The sequence below is a fragment of the Apium graveolens genome, chromosome 4, assembly GCF_009905375.1.
Source record: "Apium graveolens cultivar Ventura chromosome 4, ASM990537v1, whole genome shotgun sequence".
NCBI lineage: Eukaryota > Viridiplantae > Streptophyta > Magnoliopsida > Apiales > Apiaceae > Apium > Apium graveolens.
The window spans coordinates 140,606,792-140,622,695 of NC_133650.1; the positions used below are offsets into that span (position 1 = coordinate 140,606,792).

At 34.7% G+C, this 15,904-nt stretch overlaps 1 protein-coding gene across 5 annotated transcripts; it reads right to left on the minus strand.

Annotated features, from left to right (window-relative positions):
* Nucleotides 1-831: 831 nt before the first annotated feature.
* On the minus strand, nt 832-13,652 carry LOC141720320 (uncharacterized). 5 transcript variants are annotated; one of them, XM_074522663.1, is made up of 7 exons: nt 13,341-13,649; nt 13,068-13,136; nt 12,524-12,643; nt 12,357-12,431; nt 12,038-12,133; nt 10,299-10,440; nt 832-1,262 (listed from the first exon to the last, which is right to left on the minus strand). In XM_074522663.1, exons 1-7 carry the CDS (start codon nt 13,569-13,571, stop codon nt 1,102-1,104), a joined length of 894 nt encoding a protein of 297 aa, XP_074378764.1. In that variant the 5' UTR covers nt 13,572-13,649; the 3' UTR covers nt 832-1,101. The 5 variants fall into 5 exon arrangements, with proteins under 5 accessions (XP_074378764.1, XP_074378763.1, XP_074378768.1 ...); XM_074522662.1 differs by having other exon boundaries at nt 12,038-12,172; nt 13,341-13,647; XM_074522664.1 differs by lacking the exon at nt 832-1,262 and adding an exon at nt 6,489-6,675 and having other exon boundaries at nt 12,038-12,172; nt 13,341-13,652.
* Nucleotides 13,653-15,904: the final 2,252 nt, after the last annotated feature.

Genomic DNA, 15,904 nt, shown 5'->3' on the forward strand with positions numbered 1-15,904 from the left:
CAGTAATAATATAGACAATCACATATAGTTTATTTAAATAAAATTCAAAATTTTTGGTCAAACTCTTTTTTATTCAACATATTCATTAATTTTTAACTTTTACTTTGTAAATATAGTAACGACATTATACAAATTAAGTTTAATTGTTTCATTTTAAACGTACACTGACTATTTTCTTTATATTTATTCATTAAATACAAATTATACAACAGACACATTAATATATATATTTTGCTTAATGAGTTATATTAGAAACTTTGTGTAATTTGATAATGTCTTATATGAAAATAATACAAATCGATAAACAATCAACTTGTATTTGGTATACGTCAGACATTATACAACATTTACAAATAATAAAACAACTAAAAACATTATAATTGCATGATAAATAAAAAAACTCTAAAAAATGACTCGTGGCTCGCACAGGTTATTACGTTAGTTATAGCTTAAACTTTAATTTTAAAATTTTAAACTTTTACATTTTTTTAATAAAAAAATTAACCCTTCGTCCAAATAAGGTGAGGGTTGAACCCCTGCTTTCCCAACCCTTAAATCCAAATAAGATAGGGGTTCAACCTAACCCAACTCAACCTAACCTAACCTAACCCAGTCCGACCTAACCTAACCCCTACTCTCCTAATCCTTCAACCAAACATAGCCTTAGTCTTCATGTTCAACATAGTAAAGAGAAATGTTGATGCCTCGTATTCCGAACGGAAGAATAATAATTGAATTATGTTTTTAAATAGGATTACAGGGGTACCATCCAGGAAGATTTGGCTACCTGAATAAGTTTCTGGAAATGTTTATTCAACTCAAAACAAACCATAAAAGAAAACCACCTTTCTGTCAATATAATCAACAAGTCTAAAGCAACTTATGTACATGTGTCACTGTTTAAGTTGTTCCTTCTCCGTTCATGTATGCTTAAAGTAGCAAATTTGTGATTTAGCAAAAAAAAGGAACAATTTGTACATAATTGAAACCTACAGCCTGCAATAACATATAGCAGATAGAAGCTATCTTCTTCGCTCCATGTCCTTTAATAGTCCCCCCGGCCAAGCTTCAATTAGATAAGTAATTCTTACTTTGGTTGTTTCACTGCAGATCCAGGGACTGAATAGCAAGCTTTGCTGCAAGGATGGATATGTTGTTATTTGCAAGCTTCAAAGACATTTCCAGCCTTTCCACCGTGTCTTTGACATCCATTGCTTTTAACTTTTCTCTCTGTAGGTCTAGCAGTTCTGACTCGGATGTTCCTTCATTAGCATAACTAAACTTATTTAGAAATAAAAATGCCCGTACTTTTATCTATCTATACTATACTATAATAGTTGAACATGAATATAATTTATAGTTTGGTTAACCACTATTGTCTAGTTATCCCTTTCGATCATGACCGTCAGACCTTTTTAATCAAATAATCAGAATTGTTAGATAGATCCAAATACTAAAGTAATGTACAATCAAGTTCAAATCCCACTGCGAACAAACATTTATATTATTATTTATGCAGTTACAAATAAGCTTTTAGATTTAAATCCTGACAACAACAAACATTTAGATTATTTAAAAAAAATAAATTCAGGATCGAATTCCGACAACAACAAAAATTTAATTATATATTATTTATGAATAAGGTAAATGGTTCAAATTTAAGCAATCATATACTATATTATTTGATCATAACTAAAAATTATTCATAATCAAATTATAAGTATTGAATATTAATGTTAATAATTAGTTATTACGTTAGGATTTTAATACAACTATATAAAATATAAATAAAGATTCATAAATATTAACGGGAAACATGCGACACGCGGGCTGTAAGCTAGTACTATAATATAGTAATCGGAATTGGGTATATTTTGGTTTAACGGTTATTTCCCAATTTTAATTAATAAAAATAAAATAAATAGTGTTATACACATGCTAAACTACTAAATCGCTATATTACTTAGTCTCCTTATCCCTCTAAACAACGACCAAAACCTATCGTACTAAACTACGATATATCTCCTTCCTAATTCTTTTATCATTTTTATTGTAAATCTATAATTATCATATATTTATATAAATATATTAAAATTAATATATAATATGGATAAATAAAATTTAAAATTTATTTAAATATTAACGAAACCCGTGTATCGCACGGGATTTAAACTATTACATTTAAGTATACATTCCACCGTAAATCTATGCAAGAACAGCAGTACATTAAACTAAACATTTCATTAACTACAACATACTTACTAAACTACACGAGACTAGTTATGTGCCTCAAGATAGATCCACAAGAGAGTCAAATGTTGTACAAAGGGCAAAATAGTAATCTCACATGTTTTAAGTCAGTCAACTGACTAAGCGGGAAAGTTAGTTAGACAGAAGTCACATTGCATTTCTTGTATACAGAGCAACATTATATAAGAATTAGTTAGTTAGAGATTTCATAATATTTTCATCTCTCATTAATGGAGTTCTTGTATATACAGTAAGCCGATTGTATAGTTCTCATTATTCAGTTCAATAGAGAAGAAGTGTTATATAGTATACCGAGCTTATATTACTCTGAGTTGAATTTGTTGGGTTTGCTGAGCAGGCCTAACTCCACATTAGTATAATATTGTCCGCTCTAGACCGAGCCCTCACGGGTTTGTTTTTGGGTAACTCCCAAAAACAATCTCCCCCTTCACACATCAGGCCTGACACCTGTCGAATCTGCCTCCTGATAGTGTGATATGACTCCCCCTTGACCCATACTGGAATTCTTCTGGCTTTCTGGCTCCCCCTACGCCCATACTGGAAGATCCACCTGCTTTTTCCTTCAGCCCATTCTGGGTAGCCCATCTGCCTCTTCCTAGGCCCATTCTGGAAGCCCAACTGAGATTGTTCTGGATCGTTACAACCATAGCTCTGATACCACTTGTTGGGCTTGCTGAGCAGGCCTAACTCCACATTAGTATGATATTGTCCGCTCTGGGCCGAGCCCTCACGAGTTTGTTTTTGGGACTCCCAAAAGGCCTCATACTAATTGGAGTTGTCTGGCTGCTAATATTCTAGCAAACTGTCCTCCCACAAACGATGTGGGACAACTCCTAACAGAATTATCCATCGATTGTTGTTGTATGTTCTATCACATAACATTCACAAGTAAGAATTGGTTTCAAATTATCCAAGTCATCACAAAAATTCTTTAGTTTTGTATGATAATCTGCTATTGGAAATTCATCCTGATATATTTGATGAATTTCTTGCTGCAATGCATAAATTTGTGCAGAATTAACCTGTCCAAACCTATCTTCCAAATCGACCCAAACATCCCTAGCACTATCAGCATACAACACACTTGCTGCTATCTGTGGATCTAAAGCACTCACAATCCAGCCAATGATCATCGAATTATATCTACACCAAGACTTATAATCATCTGCAGTAATTTCTGGTTTTGCTAAAGTGCCATCAACAAATGACATTAGCTGTTAATCCTATAACCATAGGTCGCTTCTGTCAAACAGATTGTTGCAGAAATATAAAACTGTATATTTAGAGAAAAGAAACATATAGATGATAAGTTGTGTTTGTTACATTGATCTGCTTTACATTCTTCTATTATATACTACTGATTCTAACTAACTTGTATGACAGTTGTATCTTGCTGTTTAGACTTGACACCTGGACACTGGGCTACATACATGACCATTGTTGCTATCACCCCTGTGTACTACTTGGTGTTGTATTGTGAAACAAGACTTCTCTTTCTTCTCAGTCTTGTGTAGCTTTACATTGTTAACAGCCCCCCTCAAGTGAGGAGTGGAGAAGAGATTCAAAACTCCTAACTTGCCTAATAAATAGTGCAGATGAGCCGCGCCAAGAGCCTTAGTAAAGAGATCTGCAAGTTGCTCATTAGTAGGTAAATAAGCTGTAGTAATCACACCTTTTTGCAGCTTCTCACGAACAAGATGACAGTCGATTTCTATATGCTTGGTACGCTCATGATACACAGGATTAGCAGTAATATAAAGGGCAGAAATATTATCACAATATAGGACAGTAGGAGACAACTGAGGTACACCCAAATTAGATAATAAAGCACGTAACCAAACTAGCTCACATGTGGTATCAGCCATGGAGCGATATTCTGACTCTGAAGAAGAACGAGAAATAGTGGGTTGTTTCTTACTTTTCCAGGAAATCAAGGAATCGCCAAGAGTTATACAGAAACCTGTGACAGAACGACAAGTAACTTTGCAACTACCCCAGTCAGCATCACAATATGCTGTGAGTTGAAGATTGGATCTAGCAGACAACAAGAGACCTTGGTCACATGTACCTTTAATATATCGGAGTAATCTAAAAACCGCATGAAGGTGACAAGCCTTAGGAGCAGCCATAAATTGTGCCAAAACATGCACTGCATATGAGATATCAGGGCGTGAGATGGTTCTGTTCCATGGGAACCACAGAAATAGATGAACCCATCAGACCAACATCTTTAAGCAAATCCAAGGTATACTTGCGTTGATTCAAATATATACCAATAGAGGACCGTGCTAATTCCATCCCTAAAAAATATTTGAGGGTACCAAGATCTTTGACTTTAAAATGAGTGTTGAGAAATGTTTTTACAGTAGCTAGAAGAGACAAGTCATTGCCAGCAAGAACCATATCATCAACATATACCAATAAGGTAACAATGGACAATCCATTTTTGAATGTGAATAAAGTATGATCACTAACAGATTGAACAAAACCAAACTGCAATAAAGCAGTATACAACTTGAGAAACCATTGACGAGGTGCCTGTTTAAGCCCATAAAGTGATTTCTTAAGTTTACAAACAAGAACCTGTCCAGGATATTGAGCTTGAATGTCAGAAGAAGGTTGATAACCAGAGGGTAAAACCATGTAAACATCTTCCTCTAAATCTCCGTGCAAAAACGCATTTGTCACATCCAACTGATCAATTGTCCAATTCTTAGCTGCAGCAACAGATAACAGAGTTCGAAAAGAAGACATTTTAGCTACCGGAGCGAATGTCTCAAAGTAATCAATACCCTCTGTTTGTGTAAATCCCTTAGCCACCAAACGAGCTTTATAACGTTCGACCTGACCATTCGGAAGATACTTCACTTTAAAAATCCACTTGCAACCAACAAGTTTTTGATTGGCAGGAAGGGGAACGACATCCCACGTATCATTGGCCTCTAGTGCAGCTAATTCTGTAGCCATTGTTGTACACCACTCAGGATAGTGAACAGCCTGTTTGTAAGAGTAAGGCTCGGGAATCTTGGTAACATTAGCCAAAAAATGAGTGTATTGTGGGCTGAAAGAATCATAGTGTAAGCCATCTGGTACAACAAAAGCATTATTTGCTTTTGATACAAAATGCTGAGGTAAACCAGTATAGTCCATATATTTGGAAGGAACGGTTTTATTACGAATAGGTCTAGTAGGAATATGATGAGATGAAGTGTCATGAGAAGAATGTGATGAGGAAGAATCAGGGTGAATATCCACAGGTGTGTCATCAGTATATGATGGAGTAGGTGAAACATTCGGAAGAGAAGATGAAGGAAGATCAGTGCCCAAAGGGTCATCCGGAATAATGGAAGGAGAGTGAAATAAAACCTGAGGTTCAACAGAAGGAATATCTCGAAAAGGAAAAATATGTTCAACAAATTGAACATTTCGTGAGATAAAAACTTTCTTAGTTTCCAAGTTTAAGACACGATAACCTTTTTGACCATAAGGATATCCTAACATAATACCTTTAATAGCCCGTGATGCAAATTTATCTGCAGGTCGGGGAGCTACTGAAGCATAACAGAGAGAGCCAAAAACCCGAATTATACTATAATCCGGAGATTCATTAAACAATATCTGATACGGAGATTTACCATTCAACACAGCAGTAGGAAGACGGTTTAAAATATAAGTAGCTGTTAGTAAACTATCACCCCAAAAATGAATTGGTAAATGAGCATGAAAGCGTAAGGCTCGAGCTATGTTTAACAAATGACGATGTCTCCGTTCTACCCTACCATTTTGTTACGGGGTATATACACAACTGGTCTGGTGAATGATCCCCAAAGATGTCAACGTATGAGACAGTTCTTTATTTAAAAATTCAGATCCATTGTCTGTACGAAGCACTTTAACTGTAGTGGCAAACTGATTTTGCACGTAGACAAGAAAATCTTTTATAATAGAAGGAACCTGAGATTTACTAGACAATAAAAATACCCAGGTTGTTCTAGATTTATCTTCTAAGAGAGTCAAAAACTGATTGCAATTATCATGGGTAAGTTTAGCATACGGACCCCATATATCAGCATGAACTAATTGAAACTGTTCAGTGGAACACGCAGTACTACGAGGAAAAGGTAAAATAGACTGCTTTGCAAAATGACAGGAATCACAATCTTTAAAATCAGAAGTACATTTTACAGATAATTGTTGTAAAATAGATGCAGGGACATGCCCTAATCTGGCATGCCAGATATCACAAGAAGCAGTAGTAATGTGATTACAACTCGAATCAAAAACATTAGTACTGGGTAGATTAATAGGACTAGTAGACGCAGAGAAATCCAGGTATGTAGAGTTGAGCAAGTAAAGACCATCTTTGCTTTTACCAATCTCTAACTCCCTCTTCCAAGTAGGGGCCTGTATATAACAGGAGGAAGTAGAGAAAGTAGCAGTAAGATTAGAATCTTTAAGAAGTTTGGAAATAGAAAGAAGATTGTGACTAAAGCTCGGAACACATAGAACATGATGCAGAATAAGACCAGATTGAAATTTGACATCACCAATATGAGTAACACCAATGGTAGTATTATTAGGTAAATGGAGTACTGCTGAACATTGAACAGGATTAGTCAGATTTTTTAAGTTAGCAGTGATATGATCAGTTGCTCCCGAGTCAATAATCCATTGACTCTTAACAGAATAGACATTTGCAGTAACTAGATGAACAGTGTTAGCAGATGGCCAAGTGGATGTAGTTGCCTCGGTTTTCAAGCTGGTCTGTAGCAGTTGAACCAGATTCTTAAATTGACTATCTGAAAGACCATGAGAAGATGCACTTGAATGAGCACTCGAACTATCAGAAATCACAGATATATCACTAGAACCAACTTGAGCTGCACTTGCTCGTTGAGTATTGCCAAACCTTGGCTTTGGTTTTGGTTTACCATAAAGTCGATGCCATGAGGGATAGCCAACAACACAAAAGCACTTATCCTTTGAATGACCAGACATCTGACAATACTCACAAATAATTGAAGAATCTGCACTTGGTTTCTTCACAGAATTACCAGTATTTTGATTACCAGTTGAAGGCCTAGTTGAGAAACGCCCTTGAGAACTACTTCGAATATTGAGAGCAACATTTGCAGTATTAAAACCAGTCAAAGTATGTATATCTCGTTGATTCTCCTCTTGCAAAAGCATAGCATAACACTGGCTTAGTGTAGGTATAGGACTCATTACTAAAATCTGGCCTCGAATTGAAGCAAATCCATCACTCAATCCCATAAGAAATTGCATCAATTGAATGTTCAAGTCATAGACACTAAGTTTGTTATTAATCTCACATGAACACTTGTTACAATCACACTTAGGTCTAGCAGTTAAACTATCCAATTCATCAATCAGAGTTTTATACTTTGTATAGTAGGCAGTGACGACACTCATGGATCCTTGAGATAACTGAGCAATTTCTTTTCTCAGATTAAACAACTTAGGAAGATTGCTCTGTGCATATCTAATTGCTAACTCTTTCCAGATTAGATGAGCAGAATCCATGTAAACAATACTGTTACGAATATCGGCAGAAACAGAGTTAAGAAGCCACGATATTACCATATGATTGCAGCGATTCCAGTGTCCTGCAAGAGCTGAAGATGCTGCTGGTTTAACATTGGATCCATCAACAAATCCGAGTTTCATCTTCGAGGATAAAGCAATTTCCATTGATCTACTCCATTGCGAGTAATTTTGTTCATTGAGAATGATCGTAGTTAGACTCATTCCAGGATTATCAAATGACGATAGATAGTAGGGATGATTGACATCAATTCCAGGTGTTGATGCCATTATTGTACGGACAAGATGAATCTCACAGAAATGATATAACAAACCCTAGAATTCACGGTTAACAAAATTGAAAGCTGTACAGCTTCAATCAGATTGTTTAAACAAGGATTTGTAAACTGTTAATGAGTGCGGAAGAATGACAGATCGTGAAGATCTGAGAACGAGCACAATGGCTCTGATACCATGTCAAACGGATTGTTGCAGAAATATAAAACTGTATATTTAGAGAAAAGAAAGATATAGATGATAAGTTGTGTTTGTTACATTGATCTGCTTTACATTCTTCTATTATATACTACTGATTCTAACTAACTTGTATGACAGTTGTATCTTGCTGTTTAGACTTGACACCTGGACACTAGGCTACATACATGACCACTGTTGCGATCACCCCTGTGTACTACTTGGTGTTGTATTGTGAAACAAGACTTCTCTTTCTTCTCAGTCTTGTGTAGCTTTATATTGTTAACAGCTTCCAATTCGCAAAATTACCACCCGTAAAAGGCATCGAATCAAGTTTCATCCTAGTATGATCAGAAGGATGTAGATAGTAAACACTACTTGGATCCTGTGTTAATTCCATTTTATCTCAAACAGTACTAATCAGAGATTCTCAATTAATCAGAAAACTCAATACTCCTAAAGTAATCAAAACGTATATGTCTGTTCTTTGTCAAGAACATCTCAGTAGCAAATCAACAGTTCACATATCTGATTAACTATTAAGTTGTAAAGAAAGATTATGAGCACCTTCAATCGATTCACTCTGAGTTTTACAGAGACAACTCGTCAAACACCTTATCTGCCTGCTGATATCCTTACCAAAATCTTGCCTTCTCAGTTTAGTTCACTCAAATCCAAGCTCGGGATGTTCAATCCCGTCACTAGCTTGTGGGGAGGGGGGAGTATTAAACTACATGAGACTAGTCATGAGCCTCAAGATAAATCAACAACAAGACAGTCAAATGCTGTACAAAATGCAATGGCAGAATAGTAATCTCACATGTTTTAAATCGGTCAATCGACTAAGCGGGAAAGTTAGTTAGACAGAAGTCACATTGCATTTCTTATATACAGAGCAACATAATGATAGAATTAGTTAGAGATTTCATAATAGAGAGAGACTCTCTCTCTCTCTCTCTCTCTCTCTCTCTCTCTCTCTCGTAAGCATCTGTAATGGAGTTCTTGTATATACAGTAAGCCGATTGTATAGTTCTCATTATTCAGTTCAATAGAAGAAGTGTTATATAGTATACCGAGTTTATATTACTCTGTGTTGAATTGTCGATCGATTGTTGCTGTATATTCTATCAAATAACAATACTATTTTGCCTTTCCAATTTCAGCAACCTATTTTACTCTCTTAGAAAGATGTTAACATCCAATGCTTGGGAATAAAGCAATTATCTTCTTTTCTTTATTCTTTTTGCCCAGTCTATAGCAAAACCTTTTTAGCTTTCTCAAGTTCATTTCCATTTAAGCCACATTTAGAGAATCCTACCAGTTTTAGAATGGGTGCGAAAAGGCTTTCAGATTGATCGTCTTCCTTCGGAAGGATTAGCAAGAAGGCCCTTAAATTTGTATTAACACCCTTACACTTTAATATGGTAAGGACCCTGAATTAAAGTTCTAATTGTAGAAAAAATAAGTTCACGACTATCTTCTTAAAGTATCTCAATGTGTACATAGTAAAAAGACCAGGGGACCGCTGAGTATTACAAGTCAAAGTCTCATCAACTGCCTTGCAGATAAGTTTCCCCCAGCGCTTCAGTATGTTGAGTTGTTGACCCTATCAGGGATCGGGGATTGCGGCAATAACTGGGCAGTGAATAATGATATGAAAGTGCAGTAATAACAAAAAGAATTCACACAGGTAAATATTCGAGACCAATATTTAAGTCCCAGAGTTCATGTTAACTGTAAAGTGGTAAACCTAAAATTTACTAACCAAGACCAATCATTTTAACTCAGATAAGAGGAACAATTCGAAGAGGACTAACAAATATAAAGAAACAAGAGAAAAGTAATGGTGCAAAGATTGACAAGCTGCAGCACATATTGATCAAAGTTCATCACAGAAAAAAAATATTTTTTAATTACTTTAACGATTACTTTAGCAATCATTAACATATTTTCTGCAAGTATCTTTGATAGAGAAATGGACATAAACTAACAGGGGGAGAAGGAAGAACCTGAGATAGGTTGAAGTGCTGCAAAGGATAAACGCTCGGCAATAGACGGAAAAAAATATTCCTCACAATCTACTGAACATTGCTTCTCAGACCATGATAATGAGTTGGCAGTTTGAGTCTGCAGAGCCGCCTCTTTGCTGGCCTATCATGATAAACGAGCCTCATGAGTCCATAACTCATGCAACTTCTAAGTTGCTAATGAAAATCACAAAATAATGATGAGAAATCTCAAACAAAATATTACTGAGGTTGCATTAAATGGTAACACAATTTAGTGGAAAGTACTACGGGTTGGAAACTTTTACCCAAAGCTCCTACTAAAGCTTCTACTGTTAGATGTCCCACATCGTTTGTGGAAGCGGCAGATTGTTATAATATAAGCAGTCATGAGGCCTTTTGGGAGTGACCCAAAAACAAATCCGTGTGGGCTCGGCCTAGAGCGAACAATATCATATGAGATTCGGATTAAGGATTCCAGTACGGGTCAAGGGGAGCCAGATCACAAGATCACACAATCAGCTAGCAAATTCGACAGGTGTCGAGCCCGATGTGGGGGCAAATTGTTACAATATAAGCAGCCCGATAACTCTGTTAGTACGAGGCCTTTTGGGAGTGACCCAAAAACAAAACCTGCTTAGCAAAGCCGGACATCTACCATGACTAATTGATTCCAGATATAAAATTTTGTTTATTTATTGTTTATGAAAAGTGATATTACATAGATTGTTCATAAAAGTATTCCAGTAGACTATAGAAAGCTTGGATCAGGTCATCAATCAAATTATTAAAGTTCAAGAGATAAAGGATGTTGTGAAGACAAGAATTGTAAATAACTTAAATGGAGACATTAATGCGCTGTATCACAAAGAAGCAGCTGAACTGATAGATGTGCGCATATGTACATCTTAAATTAATTTCAAAAAGTTAATAACTGGATCTAGCTCCGACACTATGTAAGAAAAGAAAATTGAAATAAGAGGTAATTTATCCCCACTCTATGAGTATGTGTACTAAATTGTTACTACTTACATGCAGAGCACAATCTAAGCAACAGTCAAGTTTTACAATCAATACAATCATTCCCAAGATGCAATTTTAAGTGTGAGTTTTCCAGTTTTTTCTATTTACTATCATTTTAAAGAAGAAATGACACAGTGGAAATAATATGCAAATTCAACATTCACTATCTTGTCCGAAATCTGCAATCTTTACTCAGACAAGGAGACTAAATTTTTTAACATTCTTCAAAGGCAGTTAGCTGAGGTTACTAGTAGCTTTGAGTAGCAAACAATGAATATGTAAACATGAATTTTGCCTGTGAAAAAACATAGATATAAACTCACTATTGGCGCATCCTTGTATTAGAATGAAGATAAATGAAGTCAGCATTTTCGAAGACGGTAAATGGTAGAAAAGGTATGCATAAGCAAAATATTGTAAAATAAAAAGAACTTCTTAATCAGTTTTGATGCTGAACAAGAAACTTGGTAACTGTATACCAATACGTGAGAGAGAGAGGGTGGGGAGGGAGTGAGGGGGACAGAGAGAGCGAGTGAGGGAGAGGGAGGGAGGGAGACAGAGAGAGGGAGGGGGAGGGAAGGAGAGAGGGGGAGAGAGAGAGAGAGAGGGAGGGAGACAGAGAGAGAGGGAGAGGGAGAGAGGGAGAGGGGGGGGAGAGAGAGGGGGGGGAGGGGGGGGAGAGAGAGAGAGAGAGAGAGAGAGAGAGAGAGAGAGATCACCTTTAACTTTATTTCCAAGCTATTTAAACTGTAAAGTGTTTTCTTCAATTCCAAAACCTTAGAGTCTATATTGCTAAGATCCTCTGGTACATTATCCTGAAGTGGTAGGACCATTCCTTTCAAGTAGGGCTCGGACTAAAAATAATTTGAGGGGTAAGAATCTGAAGACATCTTTGATCGTGCATGTTGTAAACTATAATAGTAGAAAAATTAATTACAAGAAGTGTACAAGAGATAGTTTCAGTTATAAATAGCTATAGTACTGCAGCCAATACTTGAGTTCTGTTGCAATGTAATCTATATTATGCAGATTCCTCACCTGCTCAAACTTTGCAATTGTGACACGGCCTACCCCCCTTATAGAAACTAGGGCCCCAATCTCTAGTCGCTCCACCTACATTTAAAAAACAATAAGAACATACTGTATCACCATTTAATGTCACTCATATGTATGAATTTTAATTTCACAAAAGTGGAGATGCTTACTTTCTCTATTAAAGCCAAGCAACCATATCGAGCAGCGAAAGATGGTCCTGATGTTGCATAAGCCACAACAATAGGATCCAACACAAAGTGCACAAAAAAATTCTTCTTATTTGAAACGGACTGAAACCAAAAGAATGATGGGATACATTTCAGATAATTCATGATGAGAAGAAGAAAATGATATGACATATCTCAGGAATAGAAACGAACAAATGGAGCCAAAACCTATTAAAACCAAATAAATGAAAAAGTAAGATATATTTGTTGGCATTTAAGAACCTAAAGCTCTACTGTATTCTTTTATTTTCTTCCATTCCAGCAGAGGTTATTTGAAGTTAGAGCAGCAGTAATTTGGATACGAGAATGAAAAGCTGCCCAACATTGAATTAAAGGGTAAAAGTTAAGAATATTGATAAATAAACTTGATGAACATAGATTTAACAATATGGAGGATAAGATACTAAACAATTTAATACACAAAATTATTACACATAAAAACAGTGATGATGTTAAGTAGTGTGTATCTTATTTGTTACACATATACCTCTTCAAGGAGTTGTAGATATCTTGCTTCATACAGATGAAGTGTCTTACTCTCTGTCGGAACAAGTACCTAAAGTGCAAAAACAAGCCTGTTAGGGGAACATAGTTACACATATAATATACATAAACAACATCAAAGCAGGCTGATCCATAAGCATCATTTTACACATTGGCACTTATTAACTAGCTCTACGAGTCTAGGGATGACAAGATGTACGCATACTTTAATATCGACATAAAATATAGAAAAATTTCAAATTAATTAAGAATGGACCTGCTCTAACGGAAAAGGAAGAAGAGGAAGCACTAAAGAGCATGCACATTTCCCAGAGTAATTGTTCTTTTTCTTTAAAGTGAAAGAATGTTTATAAGAGGTCCCGAATGCGCTTCTAGAAAAAAAGTTGTTACTAGTATTGCTCTGAGGTGCTGCAGCTGCAATTATATTGTTAGAGCTCGCCGGATTTACTATTCCGGCGACGACTAATATGGACTTACAACTCATCATTTATCTATCTATCCATGAAGATAAGCTAAGCTCTTCTCGTCATCTCCTCCTAGGCTCATAATAATTTCTTTTCTGGTCATAATAATCAAATACACTTTTTTTTCTTTCAATTATTTTTTTGTTAAGAACCAAAACTTTGTTTTAATCACTATTTTAAAAATGGATGAAAAACAAATTTGGACTATATTTATTTAAAATTAATAAAAATGATCAATTTCTAAAAAGTTCGCCAACTTTAGCCGATGCTATACCCAATTGAGTATTCACTTTATATGAGATAGTATCCATATATGAGAGCAAGTCCAAGAGTGCCCTATAATGTTGTCCTTAATTAAAATTTGAGATATGTTGATCAAATAAGTGATCCAACAACATCCTAGTGCCTTAAAACACTAAGATGCCTTATTTTTGTTATTTTTGAGGCACACTATTGTGCATGCCCTATATCATTTATTTTAATAAAAAAAAATATTTCTCTCCTTTTTTACACTTCTCTCTCCTCTCATTATTTATTTTCTCTCTAATTATAATTCAAATATATTATTATTTTAATAATAAGGCATAAGTATGAGACAAGTTGTTGGAATTGATTTACAAAAGCATTGTCCTAAATCACTAAGACATTATATTTTATTATATTTATAAGGCAATTAATAGGATATTGTTAGATTTGGTCTCAACTATCAGTAGAGTATCTTATATAAATTGGGATACCCAAATGACAGTAGAATAAATGACAGTAGAATATTCAATCGGCTAAAATTGGCCATTTTTTTAGAGCAGCTATTTTTGTTATTTTTCTTAAAAAAATGGGTTATTTTGTCATTTTTCAGTAAAAGTGGGGAACCCGACATAATAGGTTTAGTTGCCCATTTAAAATTAAGCGAAAGGATTAATCGGAGTGAAAATTGAATGTATTTTAATATTTTAATACTGTTTAATATATTATCATGATTATATTGGTTATTTATTAACAGATATATATTTATTATATCATAAATTCTATAATTATTCATATTTTAGAAAATATCTTTTTTTAGTTTTAATAAAACTACCTTTATTACCCGTGCAAGGCACGGGCTAACTTTATTTATAATAAAATTGCTATTTTTTGCGTACTTTTACGATATTTGTGTGTTATTTCATACAATATTGTGTGATTCATGTTAGGAGGACTACTGTAATGACGGACATTCTTAAATTTATATTGTGTCCCGAATGTAAAATTTAGAGCGCACTCTTACCATTAAAAATAATGGTTTTCTATCAAGTCTTAATGATTTTTTCAACTGGAGATACCAAAAATATTATAATGTTTAGGTGTCATGTTTATCAAAATATGGGGGCAAAATAGTAATTTTTTTGCATGGTCAAACTCGAATTTCAAATTGCTCGGCTCATAAGGTTCACGAGTCTTATCGAGCCGATATTATTTTTTAATAGAAATATATTTTTATCTGAATATTTAATATTTTATTAATATATTATATATTTATTAGAATCGAATTCGAGCACAACCTATCATATTTCGAGTTTTTGTCAATATTTGGTGAAATTAATTCAAGTTTTTTAGACGAACTTGAGGCTACCGGACTATTACGACCCGAGTTTCATGCTTAATTTAAGATTCGGGTGAAACCGAGCTCGTATTCGAGTCCGGACATTTTTAATCGAGTTCAAGTCTGGAAGTTTTCGACTCGGCTCGGCTTAATTATACCCTTAGTTGTTGTAAAGTTGGTATTTCGAACAGAGTTAATTACCCAAGTCTCAATATCTAATAAACTATTATTAAATGGTAATATATTATCAATAAGTTAATATGGTAACATAATATCAACAAGTTATTTATTTAATATTTGTAATTTTTTTATAAATAAAAAATAATTAAAATCACGTGGTTGTACATGAGTATAAAGTTAGTATATTGTAGTGAGCTAATTACTCAAGTCTTAGAATAATCTTATTATATATCAATATTAGATTATATAGGTTTAGCCATCCAATATGATGAAACAAATATATAACTCGGTACTTGATGTTATTAAAATATAATGAAATGAGCCTCTAGCTCAATCGATTGAAGTCAAATGTTTGGATATAGGTGTCACAGGTTCAATTTTACAAGCCAATAATATTTTTTCATATTTATTCAAATAAGGGCGCAAAATATTAATTTCAAATTATATATTTCCCCTACAAAATTTGACCCTATCGAACTTTTTACTACCTGAATTTCGAGTTTAAAATTTAAAGTTTGGTTGAACTCGAGTTCGTACTCGAACCCGAACATTTTTAATCGAGTACGAGCATGACAGTTTTCGACTCGACACAGA

Coding starts and splice junctions, on each gene's coding strand:
- LOC141720320 (XM_074522662.1), bottom strand. CDS start 13,571: ATGATGAGTTGTAAGTCCATATTAGTCGTCGCCGGAATAGTAAATCCG. Junction 12,644..13,067: donor ATCTACAACTCCTTGAAGAG/GTATATGTGTAA, acceptor TTTTGGTTTCAG/TCCGTTTCAAATAAGAAGAA. Junction 12,432..12,523: donor GCTTGGCTTTAATAGAGAAA/GTAAGCATCTCC, acceptor TTTTAAATGTAG/GTGGAGCGACTAGAGATTGG.